The 27,497-nt window shown below is 32.3% G+C and overlaps 1 protein-coding gene across 1 annotated transcript in view; it reads right to left on the bottom strand.

Moving 5' to 3' along the window:
- The window catches only part of LOC148272721 (uncharacterized), a 249,663-nt gene that overhangs the window by 83,894 nt on the left and 138,272 nt on the right, over positions 1–27,497 (bottom strand). The window contains exon 2 of the mRNA XM_088239654.1: positions 10,016–11,662. Within this exon, the coding sequence (XP_088095780.1) occupies positions 10,016–11,642 (1,627 nt within the window). The 5' untranslated portion in view covers positions 11,643–11,662. The remainder of the gene's footprint in view (positions 1–10,015; positions 11,663–27,497) is intronic.

Raw genomic sequence — 27,497 nt, 5'->3', positions numbered from 1 at the left:
ATTCCGTCTTTGACAAGGTTGATCAGTTTAATAAACAATAATTTTAGTATGTTCAAATTATTAGAGACAAGCATTTTTACATTAGTTTATCAAAAAAGCATCTTTCGCATTATCAGATAAGAAAAAAACCACGGACAATGTATTATGAAAAGTCGTTTTGTTTTCGTCGAATTTTATCGTATAAATTAATCTTCTTATAAGTTTCTGCGATTTGTGTGAATTGTCGCCATGAATCTTTATTACATCTTGGAATATTTTCATCGAATATTTTTCGTTGTAAAATTGAAAAGACGAAAAGGAGGAAAGAAATAGAAAGTTTGAAAATTCATTACCGGCTGTTACTTTACTTCGACAGCTGTGAGAAAATTGTATCAAAAAGCGTATCTTAAATGACTTGAAGCCATTTACATAAAAAAGCGTAAATTTTCTTTGCTTTTTTCGAGTGCGGAGTGACTGCGTCTTGTGTAATAAGGCTTCTGGTTGTATAATTTATCGAATCTAGTTCGGCTATAATCACTCGTATAATTAGTTTAAATATAATCTCAAAATCCACGTAGGAATATTTTGCAGGCCTTCTTTTTAAACCTGGTATAAAGTTGCACCTAGACATAGTTGGAAAATAAGAGTGAGAATACCATTCTTAACAGTGTAACTTTATACCAGGTTTATAAATAAGGCCCTACGATTGTTAAAATAGCGCATAAATAGTACAAAGATATTTTTATATTTAAAATTGACAAATTGAAAAATTTTGAATTATGGTTTCGTTTTATTAAAAAGGTTTAATGCTCGGTTTGTCACTTATTCTGAATTGTTGATACATAAAAATTACATACATTTATAAAGAAAACAAATCTCAATTATCATTTCAATTATGTTTTTATAAATATATTCTTTTTCTGTTGATTTCAATGATACTTTTATTTTGTTTTTTTTTTTTTAATACTAATATATTTTACTATTATTTGGTTGATTTTAATGATACCATTATTTTGTATATTTGATTATGTGTGATTCCTAATTTGTATAATTTATAATTTAAAAATGATTTCTGATTATCTTTTTTGCATTGTATTCTTTGGAATTTTATTATTTAATACATTAACCTTTTTTTTCTAGATTGTTATTCTATGTCATTATAATTTGATCTAATTAATTTTACTATGTATATTTATTGTTATTTATTGTGACTTACACGGGCATAGCCTAAAAAGCCTTAATAAGTTCATTAATATTTAAACTAGTGTAATTTTGAATGAATAAATAAATAAAAAAAGACTTTTCAAAAAAAGCATCCAACGTCGTCAATGTGTTTTTGTTTATTGACTGGCAAAACAAAATTGCTAACTCCATTCAAAAATAAACCCAAGTTGCTGAAGTGACAATTTTTATTCTCATTTGACAATACACGAGGGAGAAGCGGAAAAAAGTATTACTTTCAAGGAACTTTTATTTTCTACAAAAATACAATTTTGTATTTTATTTTCAGTCCTCCGGTCTCTAGTGATCTGCCCTTTCTCGGGAAATTCAGAAACGCAAGTGTTAAATATAATAAAAAGGAAAGATTTTTCTTATAACACTATTTTACTCTATCTGCATAACTGCTTAGACCCGAATATATAAAAAAAAACATTTTTTAGCATTTCATTAAAGGAAATTGGAATTTGATTATGTAGCGTAAGCCTTACAATAAACGGCAATGCAAAAATAAACAACAACAAACCATCACGCCGTATCTCTGTAAGGGTAGATAGAGAGGAAAGAACGCCACATCACTCTATCTTTACATATAGATCTTGCGTCCTCTTTTGATATGTCCATCTTCAAGCATTTGTTGGATTTCATCATGCCATTTCTTTCTCGGTCTTCCTCTATTTCTGCATCCACTAACATTCAAATTGTAAATAATCTTAGCCGTTCTTTCGGTGTCCATTTGCAATACATGTCCAAACCAGCGCAGAGCTCTTTTCTTGATTTTGTCGTTAATGCTTATCTCAGCCTTATATAATGTACGGATCTCAACTGTTGTGCATCTATCGTACGTAGTTTTACCACTCATTCGCCTAATTGCATTTTGACAGCATTCAGCCTACTTTCATCCCTGTTTTTTCAAGTCCATATTTCGCTCCCATACATCAAGGTCGAGACCAGGACTCCATTGTGAACTGCTAGTTTTAACATTTAAGTGCCAAGGTTGATTTAAGTGCACCGTTGACTCTGCTTCCGGCACTCACCCTCCTTTCAATATCTTTCTCAGTCATTCCATCCCTAGTAAACATACTTCCCAGATACACAAATTCCTCTACTTTTTTTGAAAAAGGAATAAACCGCTTAGCCTCTATTTTGAGGCTTGCCAGCAGGTGGGAGGTGGAGGGAGGAGATATGAAAGGAGGTAATGACAAATACACAACACCTAGACCAATTAAGAAAAAAAACTTTCTTGGATTTTTGTCTTGCAACTGGCGGAAATCGAACCGCGACGCCAGTTTCACAGTCGGCCGTCTAACCAACTGCGCCACGGCGCTTGTCAAACTTGTTTTAGTCATTCACAGTGATTTGACATTAAGTCATAGGTACTTTCCTGTCTTTCAAAAACCATCACATTCGATTTATCGACATTCATCAGCAAATCGCTTCCCTGGCATACATCGTAGACCTTTATTACCAAAAATGATTTTATTATTTAAATAATTTTAAAGAACATGTAAATAAATGTCAAAATGTTTATTGATAAGGAATGGATTTCATCCCCTAAGGAGTTCATCAAGATTTTCACGTATTTTAAAAGAAATGTAAAAGATTTTGAAAAAGAAATATCTCTAAGCATTTACAAGGTATGTGGAGAAATAGTGGAAACAGAATTACACAGCAATGAATATTTTCATAAATTTTAATCAGTGCGTGTTAGTGTTACCTGCTTAAAGCATGTGGTTTTAAATCAACACATTGGTTTCAAGTTTTGTGCAGCAACTATGGTGAAGGTTGTGATGCTGTGAATTTGGTGCGTGAAAATCCACGATTAGTCATTTTACGAATCCGTTAATTCGAGTTGAACTTAGAAAATGGAAAGTGACTCATAGAGTCTCCCACGCCTCCAACTCAGGATGCATCTACCAGCCAACCTGGTATCGAAAGCGAAACCGCACGTGTTTTCGGAAGATTGCCATGTTTTTTTCTTGACATGCGCAGTCTTGGTAGTCTTGCCAGGGGAGAAATTATGGTGCATGTTCGCAAAAAGTTAGGCATGGTAAGAATCTGTTTAACTAGTACCATGCCAAGGTGTAAAGTGAAATTTGCGTGTTAGTTTAATTAGTGTCCTGACGAAGACAAGGGTACGTCTCGAAACCAGAAGAAATAAAAAGTCGGGAACTGGTTATATACAAATATTTAATAATATTTAGTAAAATGTTTAACAGAAAGTTATTGCTTTAAATAAAAACAATGATTTACTACGTTATTATTTGCTTAGGTTTTACTTAAGTGATTTAATATGTACAATGTTATGATTTTGTCAAAATTTTTGTAGACAAGGACTGGATTCAACAGTGTATAAAGCATCCACTTAAACTAGCCAATGACAGGTCATAAGCCCTGTGGATGTGTAGACTTTTATATTCCCTTCTCCAAAAGGTTCTTCATCTCTGTTGTATTTTGTCGATTTAATATGATTTTTGTTTTATTCACCATTCTGCATATATTTGAACAGCCAATAGGTGAGTTAGCCCTATTCGTGCCTAGTCTTATATGTTACCTTTCTAAAAATACTCTTAATTATTAGTAAAGGACTGAAACAATGTTTTCAGTAGAAACCGAAACTGAGTTTTAGCATCTGTTTTGGTTTCGGCCGAAACCTAAACCGAAACTTTTATAAATAACTTAAGTCACTTCAAATGTGTTAATTTGTTTAGTTTTAGCGCTTTTTCGTTCGTTGTTATGCAATTAGAAATGAGAAAATGTTTAAAAAGGCTATAAAAAAATGGATAGTGGAGCTAGGTAGAAGTTAAATGGATTGTCTCATTCGCCCATACCAATGCTGAATCAACTGCTCCACAACTGTATAGCTTATGTTAGGTTTTTTTATATTTTCATTGTGTGTTTTGAAATATAAATAATATAGATGTACATAAATACATTGCTGTTAAAACTGTCTAAATATTTGTTAATTATGTATGTTTTTTAGGTTAGTCTTCTTTCTTTATTCTCAAATGTAATTTCAAAAAACTAAATTGTTAAGTGTCCTCGGTACGGGAAACTCCAGTGAGATCCCATTATTTTTATTATTAATTATAGTTTGTAAGCGAAAAAATGAATAAATAAATACATATTACTCGAATGTAAACGTTTTCAATGTACTATTGAAGCTTTTGAATATAAAGGAGCTAAAATATATAAAAATGAAATGCCTCGCGGCCAAGTCACAAGCCATGAGATGCACCAGAGTACATCCGAACATTATCCGACATGTACCGCAAGTTTTGGCTGAGCTTACGTTTAGGCCAATTTTTGGCATAAACCGAAACCGTGGCCGAAGCTCGTTTTATTGGCCCAAACTTTGGTTGGTCACAATAAATTATAAAAACTCTCAAAATATAAAATACTTCATCATTGTTTTAAGACAAATACGAGAGATATATCAAGTCTTATATTCTATGTAGACTTTTGTGACATCGGAGCAACGCAAGAGTAAATGCACCAGTACTAATATGTACATAATTAACTATAATTCAAAAGAGTAGGTGCATAAATTACATTTTTACTTACCGAAAACTATTCAATTAATGGCCAATTCTAGTAATTGACAATGGCCCAGTGATTGACGTAATTTTTTTTATGTCGAGTATTTATTTCAAGTGTTCTGTATTTAAAATGCCATTTGTCGTACAAAAGTGATGCGGGTTCGGACCTAGTAAAGAAAAAGAACAAATTAATGCTTTCTACATTATTCATACATTGTTGTCTGAATGTGATACCCAATGCATCCCGTAAATCTTCTTTACGATGCTTTGTAGCCAGAAAGAATCGTGGGACTGCCATGTACTCGAGGGACTAAGTGACGAAATCCATTAATTAAACATGACAGTAATTGTTCAAAGGATAAAAAATAAACATAACTAATTCAATAAGATAATTTAACACTTGTTTGCCTTTTGATATAAAAATATTATTTATTTGCTGATTGGTTCATTTTTTTATTTATTTATTTCACTTTTTTCACAATAAAAAGAGGTTCTTTGTTTCATGATCCGACTAATAGAAATTCTTTTGTGTTTAGTGAGGACCTTTAACAATTTACATCATTGAAAAAACAAGAATCACAACATTTGCTATTTTCAAACTCTATGGTATCTTTGTACTTTGCTAAGCCGGAGTGAATAAAAACAAATACAAATATACAAAATAATAGCATAATAATTGTAACCAGAATGAGTTAAAAAAAATACATGGAATGATGCTTCAAAATCATAATAATTATAAAGTGCACTCATCAATGACGATTGATTTTTTAAACAAACATAGGCAATATTTTGAGTTTGTACAATTGTCTGTAGACCAAGATTGAATTTCACCCCTAGGGAGTTATTAAGATTTACATATTACAACCATGATGAAGAACATTTTAGAGAAGTAAATATGTACTGTGAAAAAGTCTAGTTATTAACAGTGCTTATGATCACTGTCATTAGCTGTTTTTTTTTTTTTTTAATTTACTGATTTTATCATCATAATCATCTACCTTTTCATACCAAGTGGTGCATAGAGCACTGTATTATTACTCTTATTGTAACGTATCACGATCATTTGATAAAAATATACAAAAAAATTTTCATCAAATACAGAACTCTTTATTGCGCCCGGAAAACGAATAAAATATTGTATCTCATAATCTCCTTTTTAACATCCAGCGATACATAGGGTATTTTGATAACTAGTTTTGTTTGTTAAAAATATTACTTACTAATAGAATACTTAAAAATTAAAATAAATAACGTTACTTAAATTTATTCATAAATCTTTATGAAATACACATCACTTTTCCATCAATATTTTAATAAAAAAATGAAGAAGATTTCAGCTTCTCTCGACTTTCTAGTAACTTATTACAAATTTTAAGCCTTCCTAGTGAAGGTTGTAATGAATTCCCGTCAGCCTCACCTTAAAAAGCCTGAAATCACCTCCACTTCTCGTTCTATACCTGTGGAAATCCTTATTGTGTTGAATACCCTTTCATAATGGTTAAATTGAATGTTTGGATCGTCTGTAACATGAAACAAAGATGATCATTCCTACGTTTGAGGTGCCAGTCCAGAAACAATGTTGAAATTGATATTTTATGTCCATCCATCCTAGAATCTAACTAAGGACCTTAACGTAACCGGACAGAAGGGAAGATTAAAACCCTTCATAGACCGATTTTAATTCGATAACTCGAGTATTATTAAAGATATTCGCCCAATATTTTTTGTAATCGTAAAAAAATGACAGAAAACAGAATTTTTCTGTTTTTGTTTTTAAATTGACAAATCGTTTAATATTTAAAAAAAACAAAGGACGCAAATAAAAGAAGGGTCATTTCACTTTATGTATATTAGCATTCGGCAAACTAACAAAAATGAGTAAATACACGAATGAGTACATATGTGGATGTGAAAACATTAATAAATTATTGCACGGTCATAAACACTCTCAACTTTTTGTTCTTGTCCCCCCGTTCGGATCACGTGTAATTTTCTGATGCTCAGTGAGGAAAAGGTTAAGGTTAAGAATGGTAGGCAAACACGCCAAGCATTATACTACGGGGCGAATTTATCTACACTCGATTATTTTTTTCAGGATTTTTACATGTGAGCTGAGAGTAGACATCGAGTCAAAAACATCTAGTCAGAGGTTTTGGTTCTATTTCACATAAAGAACTGTACTCTTTAATCGCACGGATACAGAATATATAGATACTGTACAAATAAATATTTTGATTTACGTAATGGAACCTAAAAAGAAGTATTATTATTAAAAAGGATATAAACCATTTAGTCTTTAAAGCTCAAAACGCGACTAAATTATGCCGCAATAACTCAAACAAAACAGCCTTAAAAAAACGAAATGTGTGGTGCCTACCTGAGCGCCCTTTGGTAAAGTTGGACTTTATCTGAGGATGGAGTTTAGGGCCGAGCTTTTATCTACGCCAGGTTCTTTGAGAACCGATTACAAAGAAGCCGACTTTAAAAAGCTCCTGAAATCCAAGACGACAAAGCACCAATTAACAATTAAAATTAAATTGAAAGCATTAAAACTCTTTCTGTAGAATTTATCAAGGAATGCAAAAATAATTTGTAAGAAAGCAAGACGTTATATGACTTTTGTTAAACATGAAAAAAAACCCGTTTAAAAAATGAATTTGTTTTTGTAAGCTTATTATATTTCTGCCCTGAAAAAAAAAATAGAGTAAGTATAACTTTGTTTTTTTTATATTGTTATATTTTTGTACTGTGCATCTTAAAAGCTTTTTTTGCCGTATAAAATCCTCAAAACCCTGATGATAAAACAATTCAAATAAGTAATAAAATACGATCAACAAGTATCATAAACATTTTGAGTTATTGATTCCATTCCGTGTGGGTGTAACCCTTTGCATTCCACTGCCCTTTGTCTGATGGATGGATGCGAATTGCGCATAAAGTGGACATTGCATAAATAAACTAAATGTAATGGAAATTGTACGGGAAGAATTATTGCCCGCCTTATATTGAAGATTTATATTTGTCATGAATTTACGCGAGGTTAAGATCATTCAAGCGTTCAAAAGTGCCGGTGCTGCTAGATACAAATCGTTAAATAGTCAATTAATGAGCAATTTAATTTTAATAAATATACTAGAACCAGAGATTTATATAGAATAACAAAAATGCTCAATCTAGAGGAATTAATCTACACAAAAAAAAAGATATTTAAGATGAAAAAGAATAAAATAAAGACAAATATTAAATTTAATTTTAACAACAACATACATAATATAAATACAAGAGCATCAAATAATTTAACTTGCCAACAACCAACAGAAAAAGAAACAGTTTTTTGAATACAGCAACAGTTTTTTACAATTCACTTTCTAATGACCTAAAAAATTTAACGTACTTAAAAAAACACCTAAAAAAAAACAGTTCTTACAGCCCGTGTGACGAGTGATTGTGATGTTATTTTATCGACTTTTTATTTAAACTATTGTGTTATTTTATATAACGTCCCCTTTTACCAGCACTTTTGCTGATTGGGAATATTTCGTTCAAATGAAAAAAAGGGAATAATGTAATAATCCGTTAGATAACATTATATTAATTTATTGTTACTAGCAAAGCACTTGAAAACTGAAAAAATATATTGCAGTTTTCAAATCAATCAAAAAGTAAAAGAAGAAAAATATAAAAGAGTTGTACAGTATTTTAACAGTAGCTAAGACTTTTTTTCTTAGAAATTTTAGATAATTACATTGACCAAGTTAAATATGTGTAGTGTTAAAACACGTCGATATAAAAGTCTAAAATAAAGCTGAATTTTATCAAGATGTGTTATATTGAGGAGCAAACTTCGGAATTCTTATGTATAATTTATGATACGACTACGAGGCCACATACTACTACTACTACTACCATCACGCCATTTCCCCGTAGGGGTAGGCAGAGAGAATGGACCGCCACACACGTCTATCCTGGCATACAATCCTAGCCTCTTCCACATTCATACATCTTGTCATACATGCCTTTCGGTTCTGTCTGCTTTTGACACGACCAGACTTAAGATTTTGGTTTATCTGATCATGCCACGTCTTCCTTGGTCGTCCTCGTCTAACGTTGCCGTTCATTTTTGCCAAATATACTTGTTTTACCATTCTCTCGTCGTCCATTCGTTCTACGTGACCAAACCATCTCAGAGACCCTTTCTTAATCTTATCAATCATACTTGTCTCAGATTTACACTCTCGCCTGATTTCATCATTGGTAACCCTGTCATACATTGATTTCCCACACATTCGTCTAAGAGATCGCATTTCAACCGCGTTCACTCGGCTTTCATCCTTCCTCTGCCAGTTCCATGTTTCACTTCTATACATAAGTGTTGGGACTAAAAATTTTGTATTAAATTTAAACGAGCAAAAATATATGCTATGTTTAGAGTGTTCAATTTGGTACTGATAGCCTTTCCACGTGATATGTTTTCGTTCATAAACATTTTAAAGAAGACAGATGCGTAAAAATAAAAATATATTTAAGGTTCTCGGGATTTTGAGAAAATCACGGAACCCAAAAAAAATTGTCTGGGTTGAATCCTAGTTAAGTAGCAAGATAATTATGCAGCCGTTTTGCTTGATCATTTTCGTCTGATCTTTGATTGAAGGGAGGATCTACCTGACGGAATTTGAATTCCTCGCAAATTACAGAGGAAACTATTAGTTGCACGATCAGCGGAATCTCAGAACTGCTATTTCTTGAACTTGTGTCGTACGCTTTATCTTTTGAAACTTTAACTAGCTAAAAACCAATAATGTCTTTCTGTCGATTGGTAATTTAATATTAACGCGATTGACTGTAAATGCCTAAAATACATTTCCTTGAAAATCATTGCTGTGAACAAATTTGACGCTCTGTTAAATATCCTTAGAATACGTCCAATAAATTTGGCGTATAAATTTACTCATCATGCGACATCAAAAAAAGCATATTGACATTTTTTTTGCTGTTAATTTTAGACAATTTTAAAGAGTACAAATATTACGCGTGTTTTTGCAAACCTTATTCTGATCACAAAATAATTTATTTTATCGGATGGGTTAAACTTAAGCTAGGTTTGAAAAATCCCTGTATCTAGTGATAAAATAAATAAATGAAATAAGCATGTAACATTCAATCAAAAAGTCAATTCAGATTTTGACTTTATGATTGAAACATGTGTGGGTTGAATTTGATTAGCCGAAATCCTTCGAACTATTTATTTATATGCAGAAAAATAAAGAATTTTAACTCACCAGAAAGGCCGGCCTTGTTAATGCTATTGGAGCTGGAGAATCCTGGAATTTTCTTCCACGCCTTTTTGCTCCAGAAACCACCAGATTTTTGCGACGAGTTTGAATCATTAGCACCGTTAGTGATTTTGTTTGTTAAAATATTATCATCCGATTTCCTGGAGCACGTGTTGTTGCAATCACTTGGACGAAGTTCTTTATGATCTCTTGGATCCACTATCTTCACTCCTCTTCCCGAGCCGTAGATGACTGCAGGAGGAGAGGCCCTGGGTAAGCTGAGAGATCCTCTAGGTTTATATCTAAGACTTCCAACGTAACTAGCACCACTACTGCTTCCGCTGAAACCACTATCCAAGTCTGGGGGGTGGCAGCTCGCTGGAGACAACAACTCATCAGTTGGACCCACTCTTAAGAGTTCTTCTAAATTATCCCCCCCTTCCGCTTTTTCCGAATCCGGGGACTCAGATTCCGGCATCAGCATCGCTTCGACCGACAGATTTAATTCTCCTAATATTCTTTTATGCCTATTTTCTACCCTTCTAACTTCTTCCTCTACAATACTTTGACTTAATGATATCATTGACTGTTGGTGTGCCGTTCTGTGTTTTTGGCACGAATTTCTCGATCCGTCAGTTATTTCTTCGTAAATATTTTCTTCCGTTCCATACCTAGTAAGATACGTATGCCTTACTGTCCTTTCTTTTGGTAATAGACTTTTTGGTATGTTGATCGGTGTCTTTTGACAGCAGTTGGTTCGCGATGATCCGGGGGCTGAGGAACTTAGTCTGCGAGCATTAGCTCCTGGCTCATAGTATGCATAAGAATAATCTCCAGGTTCAAACCTTTCCATAGTTGCTGCAATATTATCTCTATTCCACTGGACGGAAGCCTCTTTTTGAGATGCCGATAAAGCCGCAAATCTTGCTGGTAAAATTTCGTCTAAATCCCTTGCGCATCTTTCGTCTAAAGATAAAATACTATCTTCGTCTTCTTTATATTTTTGTGAATTTTTACCTAAATACTTTTTAGTATAACCTTTATGGTTGCACTCGTTTGGCGATCCCTCATCTTTGGGTGGAAAGTTGTGAACTTCAACTGTCGTTAAAATATGTTCGTCTGCCAAGTACGACTGACACATTCTTCCATCTTGCGCGGGCTCAGACGTCGAGTGCTGGTGGTGATGCCTATGATGACCAAACGTTTTAGACTTTTGAACGTCGTCGGAATAGCATTTGGAATGGTTGACTTGACCGTGTCGTGAACTCGTAGCAAAATGGTTTCTCTCGAAAATTCTTCTATCACAAGTTAGGTCTAGGTAATTTCTACGGTTGAAACCTTGGCAGTCTTCCTCTCGGTCGTGACAAGAGTTTTGATGGTGGTTGAAAGCGTCCTCTCGGAGGCATTCTTGAAGGTCATATTCTCTAGGGTCGATGCGATCGTCCTCTGGAAGGTTGTTGTTGTGGTTGTGGTGCGGCGGCGGGTGGTGCGGGGGAGGGGGAAAGTGCAGCAGAGGGCGGCACGGTGGCTGCTGACCGGGGTGGGGCGCCGGAGGCGGGGGATAACGGGAGCAATACAGCGCCTCAGCTTCATCCACAGGTGACATCACGCGGCGTCCGCAGCGCTGTTCCATCGCGCATCTTATGACAGAACCTGAAAGGAGAAAAACAAATCATTAAGGATTGATTGATGGAGGTTACAGTTATTTCAGAAAACAATTGGCTCTGACGCCAAAGCGTGTGTAGACCATAAAAACGACAGTCGCGTTTCATTACTAGCAGTCATACCAAGTTCCCGTATTCGGGCGAGGGAAATATCATTAGCGTCTATTCCCGCTTCTAACAAGCCGAAACAATATTTTATTATTTTTTTTATTTCAATACACCATTACCGGCGCTTCTTCGTGCATTAAAATATCTAATTTTTCATGACTAATGATTCGTTTCGAAATGATGACTGACAAATGACAAGTGGGCTACGTCACATAAAAAAATGACGGATTAACTGTTACAAAATTAAACGTAACGAAATTTTTAATGAATAACGAGTTGAAATTTGTTGTGTTGTTTCTAGGGTTTGTCATTGAACTATAACGGAACATCTACAAATACAAACGGAAAACAAAGTTTTAGTTATATCCGAGTTTTATGCACGCTACTATGTTTTTATAATTAAATATCAATTTGAAACCTTACGTTTTTAATAAAATACTATATTTTGTTCCCAAATAAATGCGTAACAAGTGAACTTCATGAATTTTAAACATCAAAATTTTAATACGACAGTTTTTACCGATAAAAAAATAAAACTTAAAGCAACGCAACCGCATAAATAAATTATATACTGAAACAATTGAAGAAAAAAGAAGATGAATATATTAGACAAGACAAGTAATCAGCACTTTACTAGGTATATGTATGAAGTTTATTTTATTTTAAATGTTTTTCTTTTTCTTTTATCCCTCTGTAACCATCGCAATTAAATATGGTTTTAATATTGAACTACAATTTTTACTTTTGAATTTTTAAATTATACGTATCCTTTCACTTTAAATTTTTGAAATCCCAATACTACACACGGCTTTCGGTCTCTTATAATTTAAGATAATAATAATAATAATTATACTTTGTTATAATAATAAAGTTTTGTAAAAAATAACAAATTATAACCGGGAAATCTGTAACAGGTTTTTTTTTAAAAATCATTATTTATACCTCATTTTTTTGTCAAATATTGTATGAATTCTAAAACAAATTTAATGGTAAAAAATAGTAAATCATCAACGAGTTTCCTTGTCTAAGCTACTTCCTTGTGAATAAGTTTTGAGTCTATTTAACTCCCATTAGAGGCTTACTTCCTTAATTTTTTGGACATTTGAATTACCAATTACAGCTAATTGACCAACCAAAGCAACGAATCACACAGAACCCAAACAAAAGGTAATTACACGCAATTAAAGTTGTAAGAAGATCCATTTTACTGAGTAAATTAAATGCGGTGTAATTAAAAAACGTGTGATGTAGTTTTATTTATATATGTAAGATCTGGTAGGATTATTGAAATAACTTTGGACTTTCGTTGTGCATTTACTTCTCCCACTTAATAATTAATTAAGGTTCACGGTCTTTGAGTTGTTATCCTAATGTAAGTTTAATTGTACGAAGACAATACTATAATAGAACTAAACAACTTGGATTCACTAGAGAGGAACGGATACCCGTTTGAAATGGATTTTTGTTCTAAAAATATTTTATTCCATGCGTTAAAAAATGTGCTTTCTACCAAAAAACAGATATTAATAGTAATTTTCGAAATCTGTGCTCTAGGTCATTAATTTATTTAATTTTAAATAATTAAACACAACTTTAAATTTTGAATTAAAAAAACAGTAATTGAAATGCGACTTAAATAACTTTGAAAATATATAATTAAATTTACATTCAACTGTTTAGTCCGATTAACTACATATTAAATTTATGGGGATCTTGTTTCCTATAATTGTTATTTACACTGTTGCTAACTTGTTCCAATTCTATTTCAATACTTATCGATTAAAACAATTATTTATACTTCGTTGAATTTATTTGTACTTTTAGATTGTTTGTCTTCGTTTTTATAACATAATAATGTTCCCTCACTGGGGGTGTCCCGTGCCGAGGGAAACATTTAACAAAATGTGAAACATGCCTTAAATAAGCTATTTAACAAAGTTAACATAATAATAACATAAAAAAAAAACGTAATGAATCCAATTAACCTAATTATCATTAACAAAATGAATAATAAAAAACTAAAATAATCATAAAAAACATTACCATATCATATAGACCAATAGAACAAATTTCATAAACAGTACACACATTTTACCTATTTGGCTTGATCCACTTATCGATCCGTGTGCAACCCACCTCCACTATCAATTTTTTAATAGCAGTTCATTCAACAGTATGAAAGCTGTCTGAAGACTGGATATTTACTCAGTGAAAACCAAATGCCGCATATATAACGCCTGCATAACATCTATTCTCTTCTACGGGTGCGAATCGTGGCACCTCACTAGGGCGAAATTTTGAGTTTTGATAAGAGGTCTCTTAGAAGAATCTTGGGTGTGGGATGGTTTGACTTAGTGAGGAATGAAGTAATAACAGAAGGGAGGCAGTAAACTCCGGTGACAACTGTTGTCAAGCGAAGCCGATACGGTTGGCTGGGTCATATACTGCGGATGTGCGGATGCCTCCTGAGAGCCTTAACCACGCTTGCCTACTTTACAAAACATCAGGTTCTCGACTTCCTGGACATCCACTGCTGACTGTTTGTCGGCAGTTTATGTCAGAACTTCAGGGCGAGAATCTGACTTGGGAAGACGCAAAGGAGTTTGTGACATGGAATGATGATGATTTCATTGACATATGTACACACTTGATGCAGCATTTAGCCCGCATCTTGTGTTCTATTCAACCTAATTTCCGAAACCTAACTTGAAACCAGTTAACCTGAAGCAGTGGAAAGAGGCGCGACGTACAGTTTTAAATGAATTGTCCAATTTGCCCGACCAATATTGAATAAACTGCTACACAAATATACGGTTTATGTTATGTTTTTGTTCTTTTATTGTGCGTTTTTTAATATAAATAATATAGTTAAACATAAAAGAAACATAAACATAAATACGTAGTGTATAAAACTGTCTTAACATTTTGTCAATTATCTCTGTATATTAAGTCATCTTTGTATATTCTCACATATAAAAATATTTAAAAAAAAGTATATTGTTAAGTGTCCTCGGCAAGGGTAACTCCAGTGAGGTCACGTTATTTTAATCATTAATCTTAATTTATTATGGGAAAAAAAATAAATAAATGAATTCACAGTAAACTGGCATAGACTTTTATACTCTACTACACGTTTTGCATGGCAATGTTCACGTGACAACGCTCATGTTTTGGAATATAATTTTAAAACGTCGCTCTATAAAGCATTACCTCTATTTAATTATACCTCAGTGTTTAAATTGCACATTTAAATTACTCATATTATATTAATTTAATACATATTTACTAACAAATTTTAATCTTCATCGTGTAGAAGGCATAACTACAGTATATTATTGTTTGTAAAGCTATTTTATTATTTTATTAGTAACTATGTACTCATATTGTAAAAACGTAGCACCTTTTTCATGATTTCGTCAATAATGCATGTCTTAGCCTTACATACTGCACTGATCTTGACATTTGCATACCTATCGTAGATAAATTTACTACACATTCTTCAGAAGCATCAAAATACCTTAATAGTGTGATAGGGTAAAAGTATTTAGCCACTATGTACGATGTTCTGCATTTGATTTCATACTAGTGTTTCATTAAACCGAAATCTCTTACATAGTTAAGACTGGTCATTTTGTTTTTATGTTAAAAAAAACTTGATATCATTTCCCGATAGGAAAATTGTAAGCGTTTTACACCATTTGGTGGGGATAAAATACAAAATGTAAGGTATTATACGCATTTTCTCTCAAATGAAAGGGTAGTGACATTGAAATAGTGGACAAATTTAAGTACCTCGGCAGCATTTTAACAGAGACCTTCGACCCAGATAAAGAAATTAAATGCAGAATTGAGACAGTAAGAGCTGCTTTTAATAAAATGAAATCCCTCTTCGCCTATGCTAATCTCAACTTGAAAACAAGGCAAAGATTAGTAAAATGTTATGTGTAGTCTGTATTGTTGTATGGCTGCGAGACTTGGACTCTGAAGGTGAACACAAAGAACAGAATGGAGGCTTTTGAGATGTGATTGCATGGCAGAATGCTTAAGATATTTTGGACAGACCTGATAACGAACTCAAAAGTAGTCGAGCTAGAATGAACAGAGAACTCTTAACCACAATAAAAGTACGTATCTGGGGCATTTAATGCATGGAAAAAAGTGCCACTTGCTTCATTTTGAAAGGCAAGATTAAGGGTCATAGAGGAGCGGGAAGAAGACAGATGTCGAGACTGGACTGGCTTCAGGACTGTGGAGCAGATTTTCCGGGCAGCACAGGACAGAAAGACTTTTGCCAGAGTGATTGCCAACGTTGGGAATACCTGACAGGGTACTAAAAGAGGAGAAGAAGAAGGTATTTTTGAATTTCAGTCAGTTCTCAAAACAGCAGCATGTCTTTAAAATAAGTGTTCGACATTTTTTTGTTTTTTTGTTTTGAATTAGCTGAGAAATAAAAATAAAGCCTTGATCCATACAGATTATAAGTCGGTGCACATATTTAATGAAAAGACCGTGCGTGTAAGGTTAGGTAATAAAGCCTTTTATAAAACCTTACAAAACTGCCATTAGAGACTTCTTTAACAAAACTGCCATTAGAACCTATTATTGCTTTGAGATTTGAGTCTAACATGCGTGCTTTATGAGTTTAAAAATAAATTATACAGATTCACGCTTTTATACTTAGATTTCATTGAATCATTTTAAAATATGTTTGATATCGTACGTTTATGAAACTTAAACATGCTACGTTAATTAATAATTCAAATGTATCCAAGAACTAACTTATTATAATGTGATAAGCGCCCTTGAGGTGAATTTTTACAAAAACGACGATATGTAAATTAGACAAATATTTCTATTATAATGCCATTAATGTGGCGAATATATGAATACTTAAATATGAGTGCTATGAAGGGTTAAAAAATTTGAAATTAATTTTACAGAAGAGACAATAAAATATTTTTTTTTTACGAAAAATGAGAACAAGTTTATTTTTTATCAATTTCAAAACAACGCAGATTTGACAAGTGTTATGTCACATTATTAACGCTATGAAAGATAAATATAACACACGGATTTAAACTTAAATCTAAACGACAATTATTAATAAGAATAACTCCAATTTTGCGTGATAAAAACTCTTAGGTTTTATAAACGTCGAACAAGATTGATGTAAACGCCAAAATTTACGTCCGATATTCAAGGGACTCATGCAATCTAGGACGCAGATTATAATTCTATAAACAGTGGTCTTTGTAAAATTATAATGCAAGCTTTTACCTTCGATTTTACTTACGTGGTATTAGGGAGAAATTATTAAGATATAAATTATCTGTGTCGTTTATCAATAAGACTTTTTGTTTATCAATAAGAATTTTCCTAAAGAAATAACACATTTTATCGGGATTGAGAGTAGCTTGGTCTTTCAAATATTACCATGAAAAAAAACGATAGTCAATTGAAGGTAGTTATGCAGAAAGCAGCCAGTCCACAATTTTGAAAAAACTAGATATTGGTGTTATCGGATGTTAATCACAAAAACAAAAAATCTTACGGTATAGATGCTGATGGGAAGATTAATGCCTCTAGAAATCTGATTCTCTTAAATAAATTAAAGTAGGTAAATACATAAGTATTTTCATTTCATTAATTAAAAAGAACCCATAAAATTTTTTTTTTAAATATAAAGTGTCACCTAAAACATTAAAAGTTTGAATAAACCAAATTTCTCCACGGACTGGCGGTGGACTTCCTTGAAGCTGGATTCCAAAAGTGGATCAGTGGTCAACAAAAATGCGTTGAAAAATCTGGTAATAATGTTGAAAAATAGTTAAGAAATAAAGATTTCCAATTATGTATTTTTCAGTTCAAATAAAAAATGCCTTAAACCTGAAAAAAAAATTGAAAACCTTATTTTTTACACAACCCTAGTACAATAGTAAAGAAACAGTGTAAGAAACATTAAACACAGTATTATACACTATTTATCTAAATTGCATTAATACGAGTAATTATCACTATCAAAACTTTTGCGTAATATTTTTTTATTGCGACACTTTTAGATTTAATATGGATAACTCAATTTTGACTGTAAAATGTGGCGAAAAAGTCGTTAAGCCTTTTTCCCTTGACATGCATACATTATTTATTATCTTTTTTACTCAATATGAATATAAAAATACGGCGTGAAATAAAATTTCTTAAATTTCGTGGTAAAAAAATTCGATCACAAATAATTATCTGAATTTTACATTAAAAGATTCCACTCAACCTACGCATTACATAACAAAGGGGTTACCGAGAGATACTTATTTAAAATCACCAGTCAATTTCTGTTCAAACTTTGGGTTAGGCACTTGAGCGATTAAGCGCACGAAGTGTACACAAAGTCGAATATCCCATGGCGTTACACATCCATTAATCATACTCGGGCCATGACGCTCGTAAAAGAAAATTAGCATATGATCACATGATGGTAATCGAATATGACCCTTAACAAATTGCAGTCTTGTGTGCAATCCACAATAATTATTACTGATCGTGTGTTTACGAAACGGGATGAATAGTCAAGTAAGGAAGTTTTTATTTATTTATTTTAATTTTTAATTTTAATGATATTATTTTTCAAGCAATTTTTGTCTGGATTATTTCAAAACAAAACAGATAGAACTGGTACTAGTTCATCATCGTCATTGTTTCCCTATTGGCGCTTAGTGATGCAAAGGACATTGAATCCTTTTTGTTACGCGGAAAGTAAGGTGACGAGTCTTAGGTTTCAGCTACCAGTCCAGGGGCTATGAAATATTATACTGTAAAAACGTTTTTTTAAATAAATATTGCATGTCAACGATGTCTGAAATCGAACTGGAATATGTTCATTCATATTAAGAATTCATCAGAGTACTTCGATGTAATTTTTAAAATTGTTTTTTTGATTTAATTTACTTCCCACCATTTTTTATAACTTTTATTTACTAATTTATGTTAATTATTTTACTTATTCATTACCTCATTTGTCATATCTTGACTTAACACGTACTTTGTTACGGTAAATACATAGATAGCAAATAAACTAATATTTATAAAATAAAATAAAAACACTTTTAAAACTGGAGCCGCTTGTCTCCATAAAATAAATGTGACAAGTTTCGACGCACGGCGCGCCGTAACGTTTTAAAAACATTCTAAAAATATATATTTTTTTTTATTGTTCGGAGAAATACTTTAAGCTGGTCTACGTGACGTTTTGAACTGTAACCATTAAAAAATATATAAAGTAGGATGTGGAACTGTGTGCAAGTACGTAAAATACCTACCGTCGGCGGCCGGCTAGTTTGTGTCTTGGGCTTTAATGTAGATAACATATATTTTAAAAACTTTTTTGACCATAATAACTCACGGTCAATAAAATACATAAATTGCTATGTATTGCTAAATGGGGCACTCAATAAAATTAATTACAGTGAATTCCCAGGGATTTAAAATTTAAACGTTACAAAATAACACGTTCAAAACAGGGTTAAACCAATTATCCCATATCAGGTGTGATACGGGGCGAGTCAAATGGTAATACATTGAACGAATAATTACAATTAAAATATACAACAAGCACTGACGGGTTCATTTATCAGTAATTATAATCTGGGACCCTAAACGCCCTCTGGTAAATAGTTGTCTTGTTTTATTTTGGTTGGTCACTGAAGCGTTAAATTCAATACTAGCAGAAAAGTAAATTTAAATTAAATTTAATGAAACCCTTCTACAGATTTTTTTTAATTTGGCATTCATAGCGAAAATATAATGCAGCATGCGCCATTCACAGAACGGATGGAACTATTGGTTCCCTTAATTTTACCGCATTTTGTTTAAATTACAAGGATTATAATAAAAAAATATGCAAAATTGTTTATTACAATAAAGTTAATTTGTCGTTGAACGAACAATCTGTGACGGAATCGGCTAACAATCGAATCAAATTTCTATATGTGACGAGTGCACCCCCAATACGAACCCATTCCTTGCCGTGGGCAAGAGCTAACTACGCTTGTGGTCAAAAAAAATTCAACACATTTCGCAGTTCTTGAAATAAGCAGTGAATTTTTACAGTTCTATAGAGAAGGGAGATTGGTAATATTTTTTTTTTTAAAAGTCCGCGCCCGCATAGTCCAAATTTGAAATGATCTCTGGAACGAATTCGAAAAAGCCGATCCAAATTCATTCTCTCGTTATGATGTACTGTGTTTTAACAAATTAAGAATCGCTTGACCCAACCAAATTTAGAATATTAACGCTTAGTCTATTTTCTTTATATTAAAATCTATTTTCATTCAATATAGAAGGCGTGGCAAATATCCAAATCCAAATGATGTGTGTAATTGTCACAACTCAACATAAATCCATTGGATTTGGGACTTATGACACATTAAATTACTAATGCTAAAAAATATTTTTTTGAGAATGGATACAATAAAAGATTAACGAAAATATATTTTACATGTTCAATGTATATTCGCGTTTTACCCAAATATTTGAATTTTGGGGGTCATTTTCTATTAGTTGTAATTCATGATATACTGGACTTGTATATTTATATTTATGTAGTTTTTGAGTATGTATGTATGTACTATATTGATTCCTCTTACAATTTTTTTGTTGTTTATTTTAATTTGATTTATTCATTAAAAATTACACTGGTTTAAATATTTATGAACTTATTAAGGCTTTTTAGGCTGTGACAGTATTAAGCCGCAATAATTAACTACAAAAAATACATGGTAAAATTAATTAAATTATAATAACATGTGATGCAATAGTATAATAATCCATAAAAAAATAAAAAAATATTACAAAGAAAACAACGTAAAATAAAATCAGAATGAAATATTTAAATATAAAAAAAAATAAAAACAAGTTTTGTTATATACACTATTAAATATACACAATAATATTTTCATTGTAATCAATAGAAAAAAATTGAAAAACATAAATGAAATGATAATTGAGATATGGTTTCTATAAACTCACTCTATTTGAAATAAGAATAACAAATAATGTGCCAAATAACAGTGAGTACTAAATAAAATAATATGAAAATAAATTATGAAAAAACATAAAATATAAACACAAGTGATTTTACAGCGTAAGACTAATCGTCTCACCTTCAAGTACCTAAAAAAGATCAAGGTACGTTGCGATTGGTGTACCAATGCAGTGCCTTATGCCCCATTAGGTGCGGAAAGGGAAAGATGATAATGAAATCACAGTATGTCAATTGTTTTTGTAGCATAAAAACTGTGTGTGTCACATTGAGTTTTTGCTTGAGAAAACATTACATCGTTTTTACATTTAATTTATTTTGGGAATTTTTGTAAAAAAGCTGCCTTTTTGGTTATGAAGGCAGTATAGTAATTAAGAGTGGCAGTGATGTAAATTACTACAAGGTTGACCAAGGCCTACAGAAGGTAAATCGGGTAAGTTGTCTGTTTAATGGTTGGAAACTTGGAGAAACTTATTATAAAGCTATCATGCCAACGTGTAGGCATTGGTCGGAAGCAACGATTAGACAGCTAGTATTGTTCCAAGAAATATAACCAATATAATATACATGTACATGTACGCTTATCCGGTCTTTGGCATGGCGTTGGCGACTAATTACTAAATATTCCAGCCTGCGTGGTAGGTTTCCATTAATAAGGAAAGCAACACTATCGTACGATATGACCACTTTATGAAACAATAAATTAAATTATTGCTCTACGGTAATAAGCAGCGGTACATGAAAGCACCCACCCCTTTCCCGAAACTGTTCATAAAAACTTGTGTCTTTCATCAGTTTGCATATTCACTATCAATTAAAAAAAAACTAATTGAACGAAAATTATATGTGACTTTAAAATCAAACCGTGAAAATAAAAGAACTTAAAAAAGCTTTTATTTCACCCCTAACTACGGTATTGTCAATTTATAAATGGTACAGAAGAAATTTCTTAGGTATCTTTACTGAAGAGAGTGCGGATACTGTCCGGTCTGACTTCATACTGGGAATGATTGGCTACAATAGTTTGGAAAAAAAAGAAATGCATACTCAGTTATGTATTTTTTCCGATTAATCCGTGGGATTACGATCAACATAAGTGAAATGGAGTGTATTTTTCTTTATGTTCCTGATGACTACCTTAGACATAGGCAGCTTAAGCTGTTTTATCTTCCTGCTTGCAGAACCAACCTGCCGATGTTAATTCCAGTAGGAAGAGCTGTTTATGTCTTTATTCAACCGTATTTTTTGGATGTCGACATCTTACAATTCAGTAAAAAAAAAATCAGAAAGGAGAGCATCTTTTTTCTATAATTGATGGGTATTTTTATTTTACCATCTTTGTATATTTTATTTTAAGGATTAATTTTTTCGTGATATGTATGCATTGAAATATTTCTGTAATGTACATAAACGTAAAAAAATAAAATAAAGTGAATATTGAAATAAATTGAAATGATCAATCAAATTCCCATGGTCAGTAAAATCACCTTTTTTTAACTTCCCAGCAAGACAGTGAAGGAATACTGTATTAGTTCCGAATTGAGACCGCGGCTGTACGCTCAGGTCCCGTACATCAAATTATCAAGACACTACTGGCAAAGTCCTAACATAGATCCTAAGATGATCCCTATCGAACTCAGGCAAAATAACCTATGTCATAACACTGATCCTTCACAAAAACGCTCATTGTCCTAAGACCAACCATAGGAACATCTTATTTATTGTGTATGCGGACACTTGGTAGAATTCCAAATCAAATTTGAGAATTGCTTATCTTGGCTTGTATAGAAATCCTTAATCATTAAACGGCAATTATTTAAGAAAACTTTTTTAAATTTTAAGTAAGTTTAAAAATGTAAACGCGTAACAATATTCCCTATTGTATATTTTAAAAAAGTAGAATTAAAATTCAATAAACGTGTTTTATTTTGGATACATTACCAAATTAAGTAGGAACATCTCTAACAAAAATCCTAATTGTTCCAATACCAACAGGAGGAACTATAAGGCTTTTCTGTGTCCGGGCGTATGAAAAAACAGTTCTGTGTGAAAAACAACTTGAACCAGAATAGTAGTAGGCAAACGCGGCAACCACACATTACAAGGCGGACTTATCTCCACTCGATTTCTTTTTTTAGGATTTTGACCAGAGAGTAGCCATCAATTGGATTGTCCTCTTCCAGGATTCTCATTTTATTTTACACAAATAAATCTATTCTTTATCCGCCCGACAAGGATGAATTCCATATGCATTTGCATATTTTGCCTTTTTTTTACAGATTTTGGCATATTTTACTGAGAACTGAAAATCTCATTTGTAATTGCAAATTAAATAAATTTATTAAATATATTCCTACGCAATTTTAAGTAACAATATATTTCCGATAAAAATATAATATTCAAAAAAACATGATAAACGTATTTCGTGCTAAAGATTTTAACCGTCCCTTCCATGAATATATATTTTTAGGTCCGATAGAAAGCGATATACCATTAAAGTTACCTAATAAAGGGTTTGGCAGAATGCGTGATGAAGTAGGTAGGCAAGATTGATTGGCTTATAAAGTATTGAGTGCGAGCAGCTATTGTTAGAAACTATTCTCATTTAATTGCCTACTTCTGAAAATATTGAACCAATGAATCATCATCTTCATCATACTGGCACCCGAGGGTGTATAGAGCGCTACATTAAAATACAAAAAAAGGCGTACTTAAATCATATGTTATATGTAGGTGAAGTGATCAGTCTTGCGCTTCAGGTACAAGTCCAGGTATAATGAAATATTGCGGCGTTAATACACGTTTCAAACAAATATTTCAAATCGATCCTGCCAGTAATCGAGCCCAAAGCTTCGCGCATGGTAGTTGAATGGGCCAAACATTACACAACGAGGCCGACTTATCCCTACTCGATTTTCTTTTTATGATTTTTGCCTGAGAGTACCCATCGAGTCGAAACCACTTATTCGAAGTTTGGGTTCAATATCACACGCAGAACTGTGTTTTTTATCCAATTTGACACAGACAAAAAAAACTAATGTTTACGAGGCCCTAATACAAAAGAAACGCTTTGGATTTAAAAAGAAATAACAAATATTTCATAGAGTTGTTAGTTTAGTTATAATTTTTCATTTTGTATTTTTAAATTTGTTTGCTTACACTTTCTATTATTTTAACATTTTTATTTATTTTTTTTTTTTTATTTTTTTTTTTGCACCACAACAGGCCAGGAGGCCTAATTACAGTGGTGAATTACATCACAGAGCACCCAGGCTTGAGAAAAATCACACTTTTAATTTTTGTGTTCTCACCGGGAATCGAACCCGGAACCTTCCGTGCGTGAGTCAAGCGTCTTGACCACTACACCACGGAGGCCGCCATATTATATCAAACTCAAGAAAAGATTTTTATTCTCATGAAGTTTGAGATACGTTTCTATTTCATATGTAAGTAAGTACTGTTTTAATAAACAAGTAAATAAAATAATTTTTTGGATTAAATTAATGTACGACTAATATATTTTTATTTAAACGTACCCAAAAACAACAAATATAAATCAAGTGGTTTCATGAAACAGTGTTTTATATAACAAATTAAAAATTTTGAATACATAAAATTATAAAATTAAAAAGCAAATTTTCCATTGTGATTTTTTTATGATTTTTTTTCTATTATCACGTATGGAAACCGATAACCAATGATTATAATTTTAAATTTCATAAAAGTATTTATAATTTCTTGTAGAGTATTCGACTTTAAAATAAATTTACTTCAATATTTCTGCGATGTAGAACGTAATTCAATTTTAACAAATTATTTACGTTTAGAAAACCTATAAAAGTTTGATGTATAACAAATACAGAAAGTTTGTAGGGTTTCAGAGGAAAATGCTCCTCCCGGGGTAAGTATCTGTCTGCGCTTCCCTTTTATCGCATTACAGTCACTGGTCACGTGGACACCACGTGACTTGTGTCATTGGGACACGTGACATCGCGAATGGTTTGTTAAAGGTAAAAAAGTTTAGATCATCACTTACATAATCGTTTTTTGCTCTACGAATGGTGAAAAGCCGCAAACAGAAAGCAGAGTCTAAATTTATTGAAACTAAAACGGAAAACATTTTTGAGAAGGGAACATGAAAGTCGAGGCATTTACAAAGCTTACGACCTGTCATCGGCTCCTTACGGAGTAAAATCTGGCCAGTCTACAAACATTTAGAAATACTTCAAACATTGTTGATTAAACTAACTGATATGGAAAAAAGTATGATAATTGAAGCCTTTTCAGGCGTTGTCTAGTGAAATAATTCAGCCAGATGGATTTCACCAAAATCAATAAAGGTTACAGCTCTTTTACTTCACAAAAGTCAACAGATGGAAGAGTTGAGGAAATGTTGACGTTCAAACACAGGCAGAATAGAGAATGTTACGCAGTGTGTAACATAGCAACTTTTTGATATGATCTGAATGAACCTTTGCCTAATTTATTACTTTAAATTTCATCCAAATTCGTTACGCTTTACCCTATTTATTAAATTTTATATTTGGTATTTTACGTTATGCATGAATTAAATTTACTTTTGAATATCATGAAAATGGGAAAATTTAAACAAATATTAAGAAAAGTAGGAGTGGATAATATTTATGATAAAATTAACACAGTCAAAAAAATATAAATTTACTGTCTTAAAACGGGAAAGCTATCCCTAGATTAGAGGTATCACCATCAAAAACAAAAAATATGTATGTATACTTTTACTATTTATCAAAGCTATTGTATGCGTAACTAAATGAAAATTGCTGTAATAAATATGTTAATATGCATGTAACCATAAAAATGAATAATTAAAAAAAAAAAAAAAACAACAGCGAATAATCAATTATTATGAACCATGTAAATGCCAAGACTTCCATATTTTCTTACCAAAAAGTTTTTCCTTTTTGTTGCAATACATACAAATTGTAACTCCTTTGGGGATGAAATTCAGCCAGTGTACAGACATTTAGACATTAAAACGTTTTTGAGAAAGAAAAGCGTTTGTTTTGTATTGATTTTTAATTACTTTACTCTTTCCGCGTCCGGGCGGATGAAAAAACAGTTCTGTCTGTGAAATAAAACAAAAAACCTGGACGAGCGCTTTTAACTTGATAGCTACTCTAAAGTACGAAGAAAATCAAAAGAAAATAAGTGCGCCTCGTAGTGCATAGTTGGTTCGTTGGTCTTTCATGCATGAGGTCCAGAATTCAATTCGTGGGATGGTCGACATGAATATTTCACTGTCTCTTGAGTGGTATCTGAAGCGTAAGACTGATCATCGTGCCTTCATGTAACAGAAGATCCAGATACGCTGCATTCGGTACACCAATACAGTAAACTTACTGCCAACACATCACAGGACTTGTAAGCTCTTTTGCTCGATAAAAGTCAACAGATGGTAGAGTTGAGGAAATCAGGATGTTCAATCATAAGCAAAACGCTGAATATTGGACAGTGTGTGAAGTGGCATCTTAAACCACCCAATGATAGATCATAATTCTGGTTAATGCGTGGACTTATTACTTCTTATCAGAAAACTTTTGTCCGTCTTTTGAAATTAATTTCTATTACGTTACTTTGTTTCATAAGCAGCTTTCAAATTTTTAATTTTCCTAACAGCGCTTAATAAACTACTAAATAGAAGAGTTTCTGGGGAGAAAAAAATAATGGCGTTTAACTTTTTTAATATTTCTAATTTTTTTTTTTGTTTTTTTACAATATACATAAGAGGTAAAACATAGTATATATTTTTTTTTACATATCAATGAGATACATATTAATGAAATAAATGTTCACATATTCGTGGATAATTGCCAACCGTATCTTAATTTTTCAACGGACTTACATCATGATCAGACGTGATGCTACGCAGAAATATGAGGTCGTGTGTGGCGAAAAAAATCTTTTATTGCACTGCAATTTGTAATATAACGAAACAGATATATCGTTTCATTCGTATATATGGTCCAATTTAGAGAAAAAACATATAATGAGTTATATTTTTAGGCACAATAATCAACATTTTGACGGCTGCTAGCCAGTGTCGTATATATGGTAACGAGTTACAAAATATGTATGTCTCTTTTTCCAAGATGAATGATTGGATGTGTATCGTGATTAGCCATCTCTTTATTTTTGCTGTTAACTGCTGAAGACAACGCAATATTTGCTGTATTTAAGATGTAAATTGTATAGAAATAACTAGCCTATTTCGTATACGTCATTTAAAAAAGTGTAGTTTCATTTATGAGTAAATACAACTTGTACATAATTCAGTAAAATGTTTTCAGAGAAAATAATACAAAATCTTATAAGAAATATATGGATAATAAATATAGCGTAGGATTAAACCAAGATACGAAGTTATTTAATTAATGGCCGCCAAACTCAAGATGGCGGACACCAGTTTTGGCGGGAAGTCACGTTCCACGGCAGCTGTCAGCCGGCATTTTGTGTGCCCAGGTAGCTGTTATCTGATTGGTTGAAATGCGCGGGAGAAACGCGGATTCGCTAATATTTATCGAAAGCGAAAATAATTTACAATGATCCTTGAAAAGACCAGTTTTAATTAGATACATTTTATATTCTTGATCGTTATACATATGATTTTCAGTATTTTTAAAAGAAACATCATTAAACCTTTTCA

The sequence above is a fragment of the Micrasema longulum genome, unplaced genomic scaffold (genome assembly GCF_059751315.1).
Source record: "Micrasema longulum isolate JH-2025_06_02 unplaced genomic scaffold, ASM5975131v1 h1tg002217l, whole genome shotgun sequence".
NCBI classification, from domain to species: domain Eukaryota; kingdom Metazoa; phylum Arthropoda; class Insecta; order Trichoptera; family Brachycentridae; genus Micrasema; species Micrasema longulum.
Note: the sequence above shows the minus strand (reverse complement) of the source record. Positions and strands in the feature narration are given on the sequence as shown.